The sequence below is a fragment of the Trachinotus anak genome, unplaced genomic scaffold, assembly GCF_046630095.1.
Source record: "Trachinotus anak isolate AG129_WGS33_773 ecotype Australia unplaced genomic scaffold, CSIRO_AGI_Tana_v1 ptg000019l, whole genome shotgun sequence".
NCBI classification, from domain to species: Eukaryota; Metazoa; Chordata; class Actinopteri; order Carangiformes; family Carangidae; genus Trachinotus; species Trachinotus anak.
The window spans coordinates 10,025,404-10,041,082 of NW_027273870.1; the positions used below are offsets into that span (position 1 = coordinate 10,025,404).

The 15,679-nt window shown below is 41.0% G+C and overlaps 1 protein-coding gene across 6 annotated transcripts in view; it reads left to right on the forward strand.

The window, feature by feature from the left end:
- The window catches only part of rptor (regulatory associated protein of MTOR, complex 1), a 178,515-nt gene extending 163,763 nt beyond the window's left edge, over positions 1-14,752 (forward strand). For all 6 annotated transcript variants that reach the window (XM_071503413.1, XM_071503416.1, XM_071503415.1 and 3 more), the window contains 6 exons: positions 7,397-7,503; positions 8,852-8,979; positions 10,315-10,401; positions 10,501-10,617; positions 10,960-11,089; positions 12,261-14,752. In XM_071503413.1, the coding sequence (XP_071359514.1) occupies positions 7,397-7,503; positions 8,852-8,979; positions 10,315-10,401; positions 10,501-10,617; positions 10,960-11,089; positions 12,261-12,329 (638 nt within the window). In that variant the 3' untranslated portion in view covers positions 12,330-14,752. The remainder of the gene's footprint in view (positions 1-7,396; positions 7,504-8,851; positions 8,980-10,314; positions 10,402-10,500; positions 10,618-10,959; positions 11,090-12,260) is intronic.
- The last annotated feature ends 927 nt before the right edge of the window (positions 14,753-15,679 follow it).

Consider the following 15,679-nt stretch of genomic DNA (forward strand, 5'->3'; position numbering starts at 1 on the left):
CAATTGACAATGCGCTCCAGATGACTTCCTGGTATTTCCAGGTGACTTGTTTTAAAATGAAAACACTGTAAAATCAGTCATTAATAATTACTTAATGGCCACCCAGATGATATCAGGGTAAAAGTCTGAGGCTAAAGGCTAAATCTGAATGTCCCGGGCAGAAGGTCAGCTAACCAGCCAGAGTATGATTGAGAAAAGTGTGACATCAGATTATTATTTAATTCTAACATTAAACTTTATCTTAGCAAATGTTGGCTGTGGTTGCTGAAGTGTAAAAATCCTCAAATCCTATAAAGAGCAAGCAAGAGCCACCAACGACAGCCTAAACTCTGATAACATTCAGGACCAGCTTCCACACAATGGAGAAATAGTACACAGTAGATTCACATGTTTTACCTTTTTTAATGTAACCTGTAGCCCCTCAAACTGATGTGGGAAGTATCATTCAGTCACTGTTATTGGTAGTAGTTAGCTACTACAAAAGACAAGCACATTCAGAAAACACCTCCATCAATTTGACAATACATGTGCTGCAAATATTCACAACACAACAGAAGTTTCCAGGGGATACTAAAAAGCGTTGAGCTCTCAGGACCACCGTATACATGAGAGCAGATAAACAGATAAACTGTTAAATCCATTCCTTACACTTTGCCTCTTGTCTTCATGGTTTATGGAAGACTTAAAAAAAAGCCATCACCATCCAAACTCAAACTAAATTCTAGATATTGCTTTTACTACAGAAGAACACACATCACTGCAACATGTTACAAAATCCAAACCAGGACAGGCCTGCCGTGCTAAGTTACTATTGCGAAGCTATAATTGGACAATCTCCGCTTAGGGGAGGGGTTTAGTAAACAGTTAATTGCAGAGAAAATTTGAACATGGGTGTTAGACTGAAAACCTCGTACAAAATATGAGATGTTTGTTCAAAGAAGAGAGTATCTTGTGCCTTCAGAAAGGCCAGGTTCTCTCCCATTACAGGCGCTGTCCCCCTCACTCATCTTCACCTCAAAATATCCCCTCGAAAACGAATTTAAGCCGGTCCCAAAGGTGTCAGTGTTTAATTGGGAGGGTGCTGGTGCTGTGTGATTCTAATAGCGCAGAGCCACCCAGTCCGTCTCGCCGGAGGGATCAGCCTGTTAAACTCCAGAGGAACTGGTGAAATGAGGGAACCGTGGCTCGCACAGACTGGAGAAACTATTCCTGCGGCTACTGCTGCTGCATTAGTATGCAATGGGTGTCACTGGAGGGAGAGGTTTTAGGGAAAAAATAAGAGGGACATGGTTTCTAGGTAAAAGTGGAAGAAGAGGTAAAGTCAGAGAGCGTTTAAAGAATTGGATAAATAGACAGGCAGAGGATGGATCAGATGTGAATATAGAGAAGCGAGATGAAGAGAAAATAAGGAACCAAAAGGGTAGAAAGGTTGGAGTCATAGTAGTGTTTATTTCACACTGGTGGGAAGTACACCTCCAACACACCACAACCCCAGATGCTCACAACCCAGGTTGGAGTTTTCATCAGTGTTTGTTCAGGAGTCAGAGTTAGTGAAGCACACAGGCTTCACACCTCCGCAGATTAGATCAAGAGCTGATGTAATTAAGTTTAGATGCACATAGCGTCAATAATGTTTCCCCCTCTTCATTTACCTCCCCTTTCTCATTCCTATCCCTGCAGATGTTCAAGATTAAGGATGTTTTTTTTTTGGTTGTTTTTTTATTCCTTTTTCATCTTCTTACCCTTCGTCCCTTTTCTTGTGGCCGCATAAGTTAAGTAGGGCAGCCCTCTCGTCTTTGGCTTAAGAGAGGCAGTTGCTGTGTTCTGCTCTACATTTGCCTACAATCCCTAGTGCCTTGTTAACATCAGGGCTCTGGAAGCTCGCTAAAACCAGGACCAGGGACTGTATGAGGAGTCGGAGAGAGACCACTTGGAAGTTTGAGGAAAATGAGGCATGAAGCCTCGAGGCAGACTCACTTCTTTTGTCTGGAGTTTTTACTGGAATGTCGTCTCTCCAGAACCGCCAGTGTGTATATATACAGTATATGTGTGTATATATATATATATATATATATATATATATATATATATATATATATATACACATCCTTGATCTTATGTTGAGTTCGGGTGTCATGTTTGGCAGTAGCTATCAGGCAGGTTGAATGGGGAGGGAGGGGGGCTGTTTTAGGTTGTGCAAAAGTCTGTACTAGTTACAGACTGTTAACCTTTGCAAAGTAAAACTGAGGCTTAGATCAAGGATGAGCCTAAATATGTTTGTGTTTACATTCAGGATTTGTTGAATACCAATGTTTACACTGCTTTAAAATGATAAGTAGTAGTGCAAGAGTCTCAAGTTGAGTTTCTCCTCTAAGTTTGAATGTGATGTGATGGATTTTGTGAAGTCACCCAAAGCCTGTGTTTTAAATTCCAACTTTTAGGGGTGTCCCTTGTTGTGAATTATGTAAGAAGATTTGAGAAATTAATGTCTCCTGTCCACAATAATCTGGTCAGCAAGTGCTAATGTCATGTAGGTTATGCCTCATTTCACAAGGTCTCTCTCAACCAGACAGGTCAAAGCATTTTCCCTCTCTGAATGCCAGGGCTCGGCCTCCAAAGGTTAGACAAATGCCACAGCAGGGAAGTCTCCCTGCCAGTCAGAGCCCTCCCATAGATAACGTCAGCTTCTATTAGAGACACGTGCATGCTGGGTAAGTCCCCAGTAATCCTGAAGAAGGTTTATTACCGGAGTCCTGGAGGACCTTTTCAAAGCAAACAGGATGAATGGAAGAGAGGGAAAATGCTGAGGGAAGGCTGAGGCACTGGTTTAATGAGCTGCAGTGTGTGGGAGACATAGTCCATCAGCAGAGATAATGTTGCAGAATAAGAGTGGAGAGGAAGGCGGCGTCTTCAGAGAGAAAAGAGCGAATTGAAATGAAGATATTCATGCAGAGGAATAGATAGATATATCACAAATTAGGGATTGCCTCAGCACACTGGTAGAAGAGCAACATGGTCGTACCACAATGGCTTAATGGTGTTAGAACTAGCAGTTTCCCCTTCCTGAAGATTCAACAGGGAAAAAGACGTTCTGCTAACAATATCATTATCATGTTTGATATTATCACTGGGTGTACTCAATCAGATCTGAAGCAGAGGGCAAGAGACAAGACTTAAAGAGAGAATTCAATGAAGCTATGTATACCTCCACCTCTGTAAGGTGGTTAGAGTCACAGCTGAGTCAGCAGCTCCTGCTCTTCCTTCTCACGTCTCAGTTATCCACGTCCATATTGATTTCTGTGTGGGTAACTAAGACCCACTCAGGCCCACATAGGTTCCTTCTAAAGGCTGAGTTTTCTCCAAATTTAAAGCGGCTTGAGTGTTGATGACCAGAGACAAAACTGATGGGTCAAATTCAAGGTTGCAGATCTGTGAGCTCCTGAATTCCCAGTTGACTTTTTTGATTGGAGTCAAGGAGGATTTGATCGCCTGAAGTGGAGATAATGAGGGGAAGGATCTTGGATGAAGTGAAACTAGGGTAAGAGAGATAGACTTCCATCTCTTCAACTGGCTGATTGTAACCTTAGAACATAAAGGACCCTGAATGGCCTGGGCTTACTGTGTCAATTGGTTTATGCCAAGGCAAATGAAAATCTGTTTAAGAATATGTACCACTATAACACGGTATCAACTTCCTCCTTATATTAATTCTACTTGAATTTTAGATCTTATTCTTGTAGTTTGACTTAAACCTGGGACAAGTTGTGAATACAGCAAGATGCAAGTTAATCTAGCAAACTTGTTAGCAAACAGTTGCTTCTTTACACATCCAGCAAATGCAGAACAACATTAGTATTCATTTTGAGTCATGTTCCTGGTCACCTGATGAATGCAAGTCCATTATTCACTCTCCTATGACTAGTTTGGTCCCTGCCAACTCCTGAGAAAAGTACCTGACTCTAATGCTGCTAAATGCTTCACTGTCTGTTGTTTGGTGCCGGGCAGGTAGAGTGCAGTGTGTTAAATGAAAGCAGCTGTCTTTTGCTGCTGGAGATGATGTTAATGAGAGCAGTGAGTGAATGAAAACAGTAGAGTTGTGGGCCAGAAAACCAAACCAATGAGCTGAAAGACACTAGATGCAGAGGAACAACCTGGAGGGTTAAGCCTGCGACGGTGGAGATGCAGAGACAGTTCAGCTACCGCTGTGCGTGGTCTGCTGGGGATCTTCTCTCATGCACATCTGTGTGTCCCAAATGGATTTCTCATCAAGGAAGGACACAGGCGAAGATAATGATGCATAAAGAGGAAAAAAACTGAATCTGAATCTTAGGATGGTTTCGTGACATGTTTGTTGCTTTTTTGAAAGGAAAGGCATGCACCAGCTTTAGAGTGCAGGGGAATATTTCATTCTCCGCCTCCTCATTGTAACCCAGATTTCCTCATCGCTGAGCTGCCAGCTTCAAAGGGAATGCCTCGTCTCTTCTCGCAGTCTGTGAAATGAGCCAGCATCAAGCGTGCCCGCATGCAACTATGAACGCATCGCTTACTGAGCACAGTCCTGTGAAGTGGTTTTCCCTGTGCCCCCACCCACACACACACACACACACACACACACACACACACACACACACACACACACACACACACACACACACACTCTACCGGCTCTGTGATAATGTGACACCGGAGTGGGCCAGATGACGTCACAGCAGAGGATTTGAAGACAGCACATGGGGCTCGGGTTTTCCTGACAATCCTAGCCAAATACAAGCCAAGTACAAAGCCCTGTCACAGATGGTTGAGTGGAAGTTACTGCAAGCTAAGTCACGACTCAAAAAGGAAGCACGTGGAGAGATGAGGAGTAGGGAAGGATCACAACTGATGCACATGTTCACTGTTGTTCTTCAAGGCGAGAGAGGAGCAAAGCAATGTTGTCCTAAATTGTGTGAAAGGATCCGATTAGGATGAACAGATGCAGTGTTAAAGAAGTGAAAGAATAACACATGGGCGACCTAGAGACGGTTATCAATAGGGAAAAAGCAGGAGGAGGAGGAAGTGACTAACAGAGAAAAGGGGGGAGGAAAGGGAGGAAGTGAGGCATGGTGTGATGAGTTTCAAGAGGAGAGAAGAGGATGCCTTCTCCGCAGCTTTCGTGGTAAAAGCATTCTTCTAAGACATAGATGAAGTGTTTTCATGTGCATTTTTATTTCTGGAGTCCCTACTTGCCCCTTTATTCTTTCTCCTCCACCATGCAACCTTCTAAAATCACAAGAGCATCTCTCAGCTCCAGGGTTTATGGTAATCGTCGTTTCTCCAACTGCTTGTGATGGAACAGATTTGCCGTTATTTTGTCAAAGTACTGTTCTCAAGGTCAACAATGAACATCATGCTCCAATGTAAACTGTGTGATCTGCTCGAGTCTGTGAGGGTGAGGATTTGTAGCTGCCATCCAGATCCAGTGATCCAGTGGATCATGACACATAAATCACACTTAAATCTTAACCGAATGCATTAATGAGCCAGTGGACAATTTGAATTCTATTTGAATCTATCTATCTATCTATCTATGTCTAAATCAAATTTTATAATGGACTATATTCAACTGCACAAAATGGCATCCAGTATCCATATCTGTTTCGCAGTACGTCATGGACTTTTAGGCCACAGTGTTCGTGAACATGTCATATCTAAATGTAAAATAGTTTATGTCTGTTCCAGAAGACTCCAGTCAAAGGCGAAAAGCCTGTCGTCATTCTGCAACATGGGAATGACCAGCAACAAGAAAAAAAAAAAAGGTCGAACGTTGAAATTTTAATTTATTTAATTTGAAAACTTTATGCAAATGCAGGTGAAATTCATCTTGAGCCTCTGTGGTGATTTGATGAAAACCTGACAAAGGAAAGTGAAGCAGCAGTGAGACAGGAAGTTCAGGAGGGTTATTATTATTATTTTTATAATATAAGATTAAAGTTTCCAACAAAAAGGACTGCCTTGCACAAAGTCACATGAATTGTTCACTTAAATTGAATCACTTATTAACGCAGTTGTTGCTAACTACTCAGCCACTCGCTGGCTTGAGAGCATTAACTGGGATACAGCAATGAGCAAAAAGTGGCAGAGGCATTGTGATGCAATTTGTTTGCCTGCAGTTGGTCTTCACTGATAGAGGAGGGCGAGACATGATGAGCCACACAAATGGGGACAGGGGTGCACATACTTTGAAACAGTCTCTCCTCAGAGGCATTCATGCCATTGTACACAGAAAAAGTGGCAGAAGTAGAAGTGAAGAATGATAAAAGAAAGCTTCCTGCCTTCTGTCACCTCTGCACCCCCCGGCCATTTGCTGTGGAAATTGTCTTCCATGTTTGAGAAAGTTACAAAAACTGTTGGACACAGCCCTCCCCTAAATGCTAGATCAGAAAAATGTGGGGTGGGGTTCAGATGCTGTTGAACAATCTGCCAAGCACTTACTTTAAAGCACAGCGATGCCTTTAGGCTGCAGCCAGAGGCATCACTGAGCCGGCAGGCCAAGTGTGGCTGAGATGGTACTGCTCATTTGATTCCTGCCAACACGTGAAGAGTCCCGCTGTCTCCAGCCTCTTCCCTCCTCACTTTCTCACTCGAGTGCCATTTGACTCATCTGAGCCAGAAGCTGCTGACAGCCTCAGTTCCAGGGTCAGTGTTTGAATCTCCCAGTGGCTGTCTTGTCGGGAAGGATGCAAAATGCAAAAGTACACTTCCATCAGCATGAAGACACTGAAAAATGTGGAACTTCTATCAAAAACACATACTTGGGGATATGTAACTTTATAAACTGACATGAAAAGTTGTTGCTTGTGCCCCCACCATGTCTACAGGGCAAGGGCTTTTGTGTTTCAGTCCTTTATTGTGTATTTATTAGTTACTTAGTGATGCAGGAAGCTGTTGGACTAATCTTTCATTTGACTTGCTACATGTGGCAGCAAGAGCTTTCTGAAACCCCCAACAGATTGTGTGTGTTGCATATTAGGGGGATCAACACATGCTCTGTGTGTTTAACAGCTGTGTTGTGTGAAGTTTCGCTTATAATTTCAATTAGCTCTGTTTAAAAACAGTAAATGAAAACGGCTGTTCATATATTGTGCACAAATAGCTCTCAGTAATTTAATATTTCCTGCTCATGTGTCTGATATGTGGCACCTGATATGTGGAGCTTTTTTTTTTTTATTTTAATTGCGATAACAAGCCACCTTCTGTTTGTTTTCCTTGAAGCTGACATCAATGCAGATGTATGAATCTGAAAACAACACACAGTACTGTGTAAATCTTAAATACGTTTTATGGAGTGTGCACGTGTTCATGTGTGTTTGTGTGTATGTACTGCATTGTAACTGCCATCTGTCATCCTGTGCTGTAGGTGCAGGTATGGTTGTGGACTGGGAGCAGGAGACAGGACTCCTCATGACATCTGGAGATGTCAGAGTCATCAGGATCTGGGACACTGACAGGGAGATGAAGGTCCAGGTACTGTTCTCATTACACCTGTTTGTGTGTCAGATTTTTATTGCTCAGATACATTTTATATCTGTTAATCAGCTGGTGAGAAACACGGCATTCAGGTCTTTTAGGTCTGTTACCAAACATTGTGTTCACATCTTATTTTCTGATAATCCCATAAAAGGAAGCGAGTTTAGAGCCTGGGAAGTTGAGAAGATGAAGAATTGTTGGTTAGTGCTCTAAAAAAAAAAATTCTAGCTCTTAAATCCTTCTAGTGACTTTTCTTTCCTTAAGTTTCATGCCGTCCACTTCTAAACTTTATTGACACCTACATTACTTAAGGTTTGACATCGACTGTAAATAAAGATGGATGTAGCCTCCATGAAGTCACCCATAGGTTTTGAAGCTGAGAGTGGGCTGCTCCACTGTCACCATCTTGGCAGAACCTGAATTCACTTGACTGCCGGCGAATCAAAAAATAGGCAAAGAGGATGGGCGCATTTTATAATAGGTAAAATTTATTAAGTAGAGGCCTATAATAAAATCAATGCAAATCGATTTAACATGCAAGTAAATTTTGAGCTTGGCTAGTGGCCTGTTTAGTTAGGGGCCATCATGGGACAGAAGTTCAAATGTTCAAAAGCTCAAATGTTTGATTGTGTTTTTTCACTACAGCTTCAACATTATCAGTATTAGCCCCACAAAATACAGATCAGTGGAATCCATCTAAGTGTCAAAGATCTTTTTAAACCTCCATGTAAATTAGCATTGGATAAAAGGTGGAGCAGGATCTTCAATCTATATATTTGGGCATAAAATACATTTTCATTTCAGAGTAAAATGAACTAGACAGAGACCATCATCTGTAAATGTTTAGGTGGAACAAAGCTATTCTGAAAACTGCATTATCATCCTATTCCTCAAAAACAGTGCAAATAACATGGTGTTGACACAAAAACACAAATAAATCATGTCTTTTATCCTCTGGTTTTTAACTCTTGACGTTTCAGCATAATGTGCTCAGTAAACTCCTGCAGTTTTCCGTTTTGGTAAACTAATGGAAATCTGTGGCAGAGCGAGAGCCATTAGTGTGGTTTCTTCTTTTTCTTTTTTCTCTGTTTTTACACATCTAATGGTCCCTAGTGAGCTAATCACTGTCTTGATTGATGGACTTAATACAAGTACAAATGGCCCCGGCCCTGCCTGTGGCTGCATATTGATGCTGGGTCTAACTTCAAATGAGCCAACAGTCAACAGTGCACATGATTGATGAACCAAAGAAGGTTTAATGTGAAGTTAGCATTGTAACGACTGCGTTACCTTGGTAGCTTTCTTTAAAAGGATATTTGTGTGTGTGTGTGTGTGTCTCCACCAGGATATCCCGACAGGAGCAGACAGCTGTGTGACCAGTCTATCCTGTGACTCCCAGCGTTCACTCATCGTTGCCGGTCTCGGTGACGGATCTGTGCGCGTCTTCGACAGGAGGATGGGTCCTAATGAATGGTAACACACACACTGTCTTGCATGTGACCTCTGAGCTTATCAGTATCCGATCATAGAGGAGGTTCAATTTGATCATTCATTTATGATTTCATTTCCCAGTTCATTTTTTTCTTTTCTACTGTATCACCATCATTTAAATACATTGAAGAACACAGGCAGCAGTTTCTGTGGGCATTACCTCCTACACAGTCCTGCATTATTCACTTCTCTAATCTATGTTTATTATATATAGCATGCCGTAAATCTTCCTTTGGGGTTGGCACCTCTTTTAATGGACCCTGGTGGCACTGCATCACCCCCCAGTTGGTTAAACATTATTTTAATTTCAGTCCCAAAGGGGAAAAACAAAGCAGTTAAACCATGAACTGGCCCATAAATCTTTAAGTAAAGCTAATTTAATAGCTCCCTTCAGGCATGGAGTTACATCTTTCAGCACCTATGTTGCTCCTGCTGAGATTAGTCCAGCTCTTGTAGACAGGCACATACAGGTCCTGTTAAGAGTATGTTGTCGGAAATGTTTAAGATTTTGTATGTTATACAAACTCAGCAATTCATAAAATGTTTTCTCTGGCTTTAGCTTCTTTGTTGGGCAAAAATATTCAAACATTTAAGTGATATTGAGTTGTTTCTGTCTCACCTGTCGTCAGACTGTACAGTATTATCACAGGATGTGGGTAATTCAGGTATAGCTTAGTTCTGCAGTGGTGGTCGGAGGGTTTTTCTCTCAGCACTGAAATCATCTCAACCTCGTCACGAGGCAGTTACTGCTTTTTTCGGTCATAATCACATGGTGCCACCCAGTGGCTACTCATCTGTATTACATGTCACAGCACAGGGATATGTGCTTTAGCATTTTACACACTGCTGTTTTTTTTTTTGTTTGTTTGTTTTTTGTAACCTCCCTCTCACATATGGAGGAAAGGACTCAACACATTGAAACAGGATCAGTCACCAAACACTGTTTATTCAATAAAAATACTACGCAGTTTCCCGCTGTTTAAATTTAACTGTAAAAACCTGTTAAATCTGCAGCTGCAGTTCAAAGCCAGTGTTTTTGCAAAATTGGATTCAACATAAAATAGAATTGGTTAAGGTCAAGTAGCTGAAGTCAGTCTACATGTTACACTTTTGCAATATGTTTTAACTACTGTTTTAAGCTGCTGTTTCTGTACAGTGTGAATTCTTTTATAATTGTAATTGTTATGTAACTGTTTTTTCCTCCAGTGTTTTGGGCTTCTGACCATACTGTAGTTGTTGATGTCCACAGCCTCACACTCTCTATATTTCCACTTCAGTGTTATAAATATATATTGTGTGTGTCGTGTGTCTCTGCAGTCGGGTGATGACCTACAGGGAGCACGGAGCCTGGGTGGTCAAAGCTCATCTACAGAAGGAGACAGATGGACATATTATCAGTGTCAGGTACTCACTTACTCTTTCTACTAAGATGCATTCTGTAACTTAACCATTTAGTTTTTATGGGGTGTTTTTTTTTTTACTGACTTTGAGTCTCACCACCAGTGTGAACGGAGATGTTCGATTCTTTGAACCACGGACACCAGACTCCATCAATGTGCTGCAGACGGTAAAAGGGTTGACAGCTCTGGACATTCACCCACAGGCTAACCTCTTCGCCTGGTGAGTTTGTTTGTGTAGATGCAGGTCCAGGAAAAAGATTATTAACTGTTGTTAAATTTAAGATCAAATCCTACCAGAGTTTTCTTCCTCGTATGTCTTTCATCTAAATAAGTAAAACTAAAGTAAGAGCAGAAATATTTGTTTTCTGATGTACAAAAGATGATTTATGTAATATTGATCGTCTGCATATTAGTCGAACAGAAATATATCACCTGACATCCATCCATGGGGTTAAAATTCCCCACAAAAGAAATCCCATTCAGAAGACACAGCACGTGATTTAATTCATACATTCTGCCACAACTCCCTCCTTTCTATGTCTGTCTCTCTCTTCTCCTCCAGTGGATCAATGAACCAGTTCATAGCGGTCTACAACGCTAATGGCGATGTGATCAGCAACATTAAGTACTATGACGGCTTCATGGGACAAAGGATTGGCGCCATCAGCTGTTTAGCCTTCCATCCTAACTGGGTAAACAAACACCGATGATATCTTGTTACTACAGAATTTGGGCCTGTATTTATCAAACACTGAATAACTCTACATTTTGTGGAATTTAATACTAGTAGCTTAGTATATACATGATGTTCTATAAACTGATCATGGTCTGTGTTAAAACTAAATCACTAGCTAACTACAGTTTTACTGTCATATAAATACTCAAGTGAGGCACCTCAAAATTTCACTTAACTACGCTATTTAAAGCTGCACTCATCAAATCCTGTATGTAAACAATGGAACAAATGTCACTCATAGTGAGTAAGTTAATTTCCACTATATCTAACAAACCCATATCATCATGTTTGAAAGGGCAGTTTTAGAGAAACTTATAAACAGCTAGCATATATGATCCCCTAAACATGGATCCACACGTTACTGTGCTCATGGTCGTTCATGATCCAAACTATCGGTGCTGCATTTTGTTAGCTGTTAGCAAACTAGTAAATTAGCGAGTAAGATTACAGTAGCGCATTTCTAAAGAGAATAAAATAAACATCTTGACCAACAGCTTCACGGCCAGCTTCAGTAACATATAGTATACTATCTTCATCAGGCCAGTATCCACATTATTGTCCATCTGTAAAACTTGCCAAATATGCTGTCTTTTTGTTGTTGCCTTAATGCTGCCACCTTCTGGCAACCGTTAGCTGTTAGCACACCTCAGCACCACCCATGTGTAGCCTGGGACATGAGAACTTTTATTTCCTATGTGTGTTGGTAACTTACTCCTGGTCACTAAAGTCTGACTAACATTGTTTCAGTCTGTGAATTGTTTCATTCTCTGAGAGGTTTGATAACTTCAGATTCAGCCCTGATTGTGTGTTTTTCATTTTCAGTAGAGCAACTTCAAACACTGTTTTTGAAGTTTGACATCAACTACATACTTTGCTCTAGAATTTCATTTAGCAAACACATTAGCCTCCCTGATCAAGAACTTGTCTGTTTTTTTAGCCCACTGCCCCTGAAGTTAGCATTAGCTAACTCTTAATTGCTCTTTTAGCAGGCTTTAAGCTTTAGTAGATGCATTTGTGAAGGAAATATAACACAGATCATCAATCACATAACTGTGTTTGCTAGAGATCACAAACATCATATCTCGTGTTGTGTAACCATGTTGTCCGATCTCTCTCTCTCCCTCCAGCCCCACTTGGCAGTCGGCAGCAACGACTACTACATGTCCATCTATTCAGCAGAGAAGAGACTCAGATAACACACCAGCATTCATTACCCCCCACCCCACCAAAACCACCACATATGACTTCTGACCCTGAGCCTCAAGCTCTGGATGTAAATGACTTTTTTTGTTGTACATATGCAATTACACCCTGAATGTTCTAGTGATGGCTGCTGACAAAACTGCTACGAACGACTATATATATTATTATTATTGTTATTATTCTCATTGTTTAATCATATTCTTATTATGAAGCTAATGATTGTAGACTTGGCTGTGCGGAGGAGTGTGTATATTTAAATAGCATATACAGAAGAAGAGAGGTTCTATTTTAAAGAAGTGGTACCCACCGATCACCAGGGCTCCTCTTCGCCGCACAGTGAGCATCACTACCTGAACCAGATTTTGGCAAGAGAGGGGTCTGCCAGAGGACAACACACACTGTTAAAACATACTCTCACACTGGTGCAGGAAACACGGACTTGCCCTGCACCGGACCCTGGTGTGTTTATCAGTTCATTTTAACGGCCAAACTCTCAGCCAAAGGACACAGAGGAGTTTTGCTACCTTGCTGCACCGTCGGCAAGGCATTTGTGAGGACGCACCCAGATATGGCGGACTGTGCTCTGTCTTGCCTGACATGTTGAACAGGCAGACATGATGAGTGTGTGTTTGCATATGTGTTACAATGGATTATAGCACAGCTGTGCCCCAAAGTGGGTCTTCATAGCCTTGGACTTGACGCCCAAAAAGCGATGCCTGCTCTCACGCTAGAACCCTCCTTCCTGCTTCCCTGACCCCAACGTGCCAAACATAATCATATATTCTGTTGTGGCTCAGAGGTGTTTCTGTTGGTTTATTTGTTTTTTAAATTATCGCCTGTAATAAGGGAAATTCTCCATTGCCTCTCGCATGACACATACCCTCATATCTAGCACAGTGAGAGGAGATCTAGATTGAGAGAAACAAAGCACCCAGTTCTACAGGGAGCCTATGGTACCTGCCCTGCAAAGCAATAAATCCTCCCATGATTCAGCCTCAAGCTCCTCCCTGACGTTGCCAATAGAAACGTCAGCCACACTTTGAAGGCGATAGCTGCGTAGCATACCATCATTAGCTTAAGATGGTCAAAATCCTGACCTGCAGTTCCCCAAGGTGCCACACTACAGCAATACATACACGTCTTTGTTTCTTTTTATATACCTGGAGTACCGTATGGGTGCATTTTTACCCCGTCTACTCAACACATCAGTGACAGGAAAGATATCAATTAAATTGACTTGCCTGTGATTGTCTAAACTTTATGCCAATCACCACTAAAGGAGAGTAAAAGACGCCACGTCAGACACATTTGTCCCAAAATGTCTGTTTATTTTGGCTCGTGTGCTGGTTGATCTTTTTCTGCCTTCTGAAAAACATAAATAAAAGTTGACCCTGGTAGCTTCTCTAACCACATTAAGTGTCAACTTTCTAATTTAAAGTCCTGACACCCTCAGAGCATGCAGCACTGTAGGATTAGAGAACCTTTAGATCATGTGACTCACCCCTGTCGCCCCACAAGTCTGGACAGAAGACCCTGTGTGAGGTTTCTTTTTTTTTTTGAGTTTTTCTTTTGGTTTCTGACTTGTTTGGTTAGATTTTCTTAAACAAAGTTGGAGGCATAAAAAGTGTCACTCACTGTTTTAGTCAGCATCCTAAATCTCACACAAGTACATCAGGAGCCACCTCAAACCGCTGTCAAGCAGTTGCTGTTGACATAAATGTCACTGTGGTGCCGTTAAGTAAAGATGCCCCTCTTATTTTTTTCTTTTTTTGTGAAGTTTCATCATCGACGTGCCTCTTCTCTGGGGCTGCAGCTTTGCTTGCTTTGCTTCTTTTTTTTTTTTAAATCCTTTTTCTGTTTTGTAATTTTATGTTTTTAATTCTGCTGGCATTTTGTTTGCCCCAGCCTCAGTAAGGTGGCAGGAAAAGAAGAGTGGGGTCAGCCTTACCCTCACACACACACACACACACCCACAATCACTCATTCCACTTAAGTCTGTCCTACCAAGGTCCCCCTTCCACCCCCTCCTTTCTCTCCTGCCCCGCCTACTTCACCCTTCTGCATCAGATGTCCTGAGCTTTGCTTTTCCCCGCAGTAGTGGAGTTGTGTATTCAAAGTGAACTGGGAGCACACACACATCATACAGTCTGTGAAAGCGGCTCCCCACCATCACCCACTGGATAATCAAAATAATACATTTTGGTGCCAGGCCTTTGCTCAGACACACTTTCATCTCTAAGTATCCTGCTTTGAGTTTTAAGATTTTAGATCTTGAGAAAAAGAAGAGACTTTAACAAAGTAGTAAGAGAGGAAAAATGAAAACAATCAGGTTGTCTCTGTGACTTTAGATTGCTTTGCTGACTGGTTTATAAGACAGCAGATGAAATCAGTGAAATAAACCAAATACAACACCGGACCCTGCCTCTGTCTGACGTGCTTTTCAGTCAAGATGTCCTGCGACTTTAACCTCAACACTCTGAACTCTAAAACTTTAATATTGGTCAATTTTTAGGGCTTTTTAAAAGAATATTAGATTACGTTATAAGGGCTAACTGAATTAGAAATATTGATTTTAAAGATATTCAACTAAATTCTCAACCTCTATCAATAAAGCACAGTAAAAACAACCAAAGTCAACAATGCATATGCTCTCAACAACAATTAAATTACTATGAAAAGTGCTGCATATTTCACATTTAAAATGTTTTTGAAAAATGTTTTCTGTATTTCATGATAGATATATTTATTTAATTTTTAACACTTTGGGGCCCCATTTTGTTAAGGTGGAAATAATGTCATTAAATTAGATCTTGCATTGATTTAATGCATTTACTTATAATATACTTTATATAATACTTTTGTAGTTTTTCTTATTAATTTCTCATTCATTTTAAACATGTCTATCTCCCCACTCTGGGAAAGTGGTCTCAGACTTTTGGACTCTACTGTGTATAACATCAGCATATACTGACAGACTTTGGGATGTATATATTTATATAACGCATGTCTATGGGCATATATACAGAAACATATACATATTTCAATGTGTTAGATATATATGTCTATATATAGAGTATACATACAGTGTATATATATGTATTTACCTATATTTCATATATAGAGATTCAATGTATGTGTACATTTGTGTATGACTGTCCTCAGTGCATCTATGCAAGTCATGATGGGAAGGGTGTGCAGCAGTGAAAATAGTTCCACCTACATGTGTCCTGTAAGAGTCGGGCTAAGATTTATGTCAGTGGAAACATTTTTTAGTAGCTGAGCTAAACCATAATCTTCACTTCAGGAAATGTGATTTGCTGCACAAAGAATGTTTTGTCCCTGT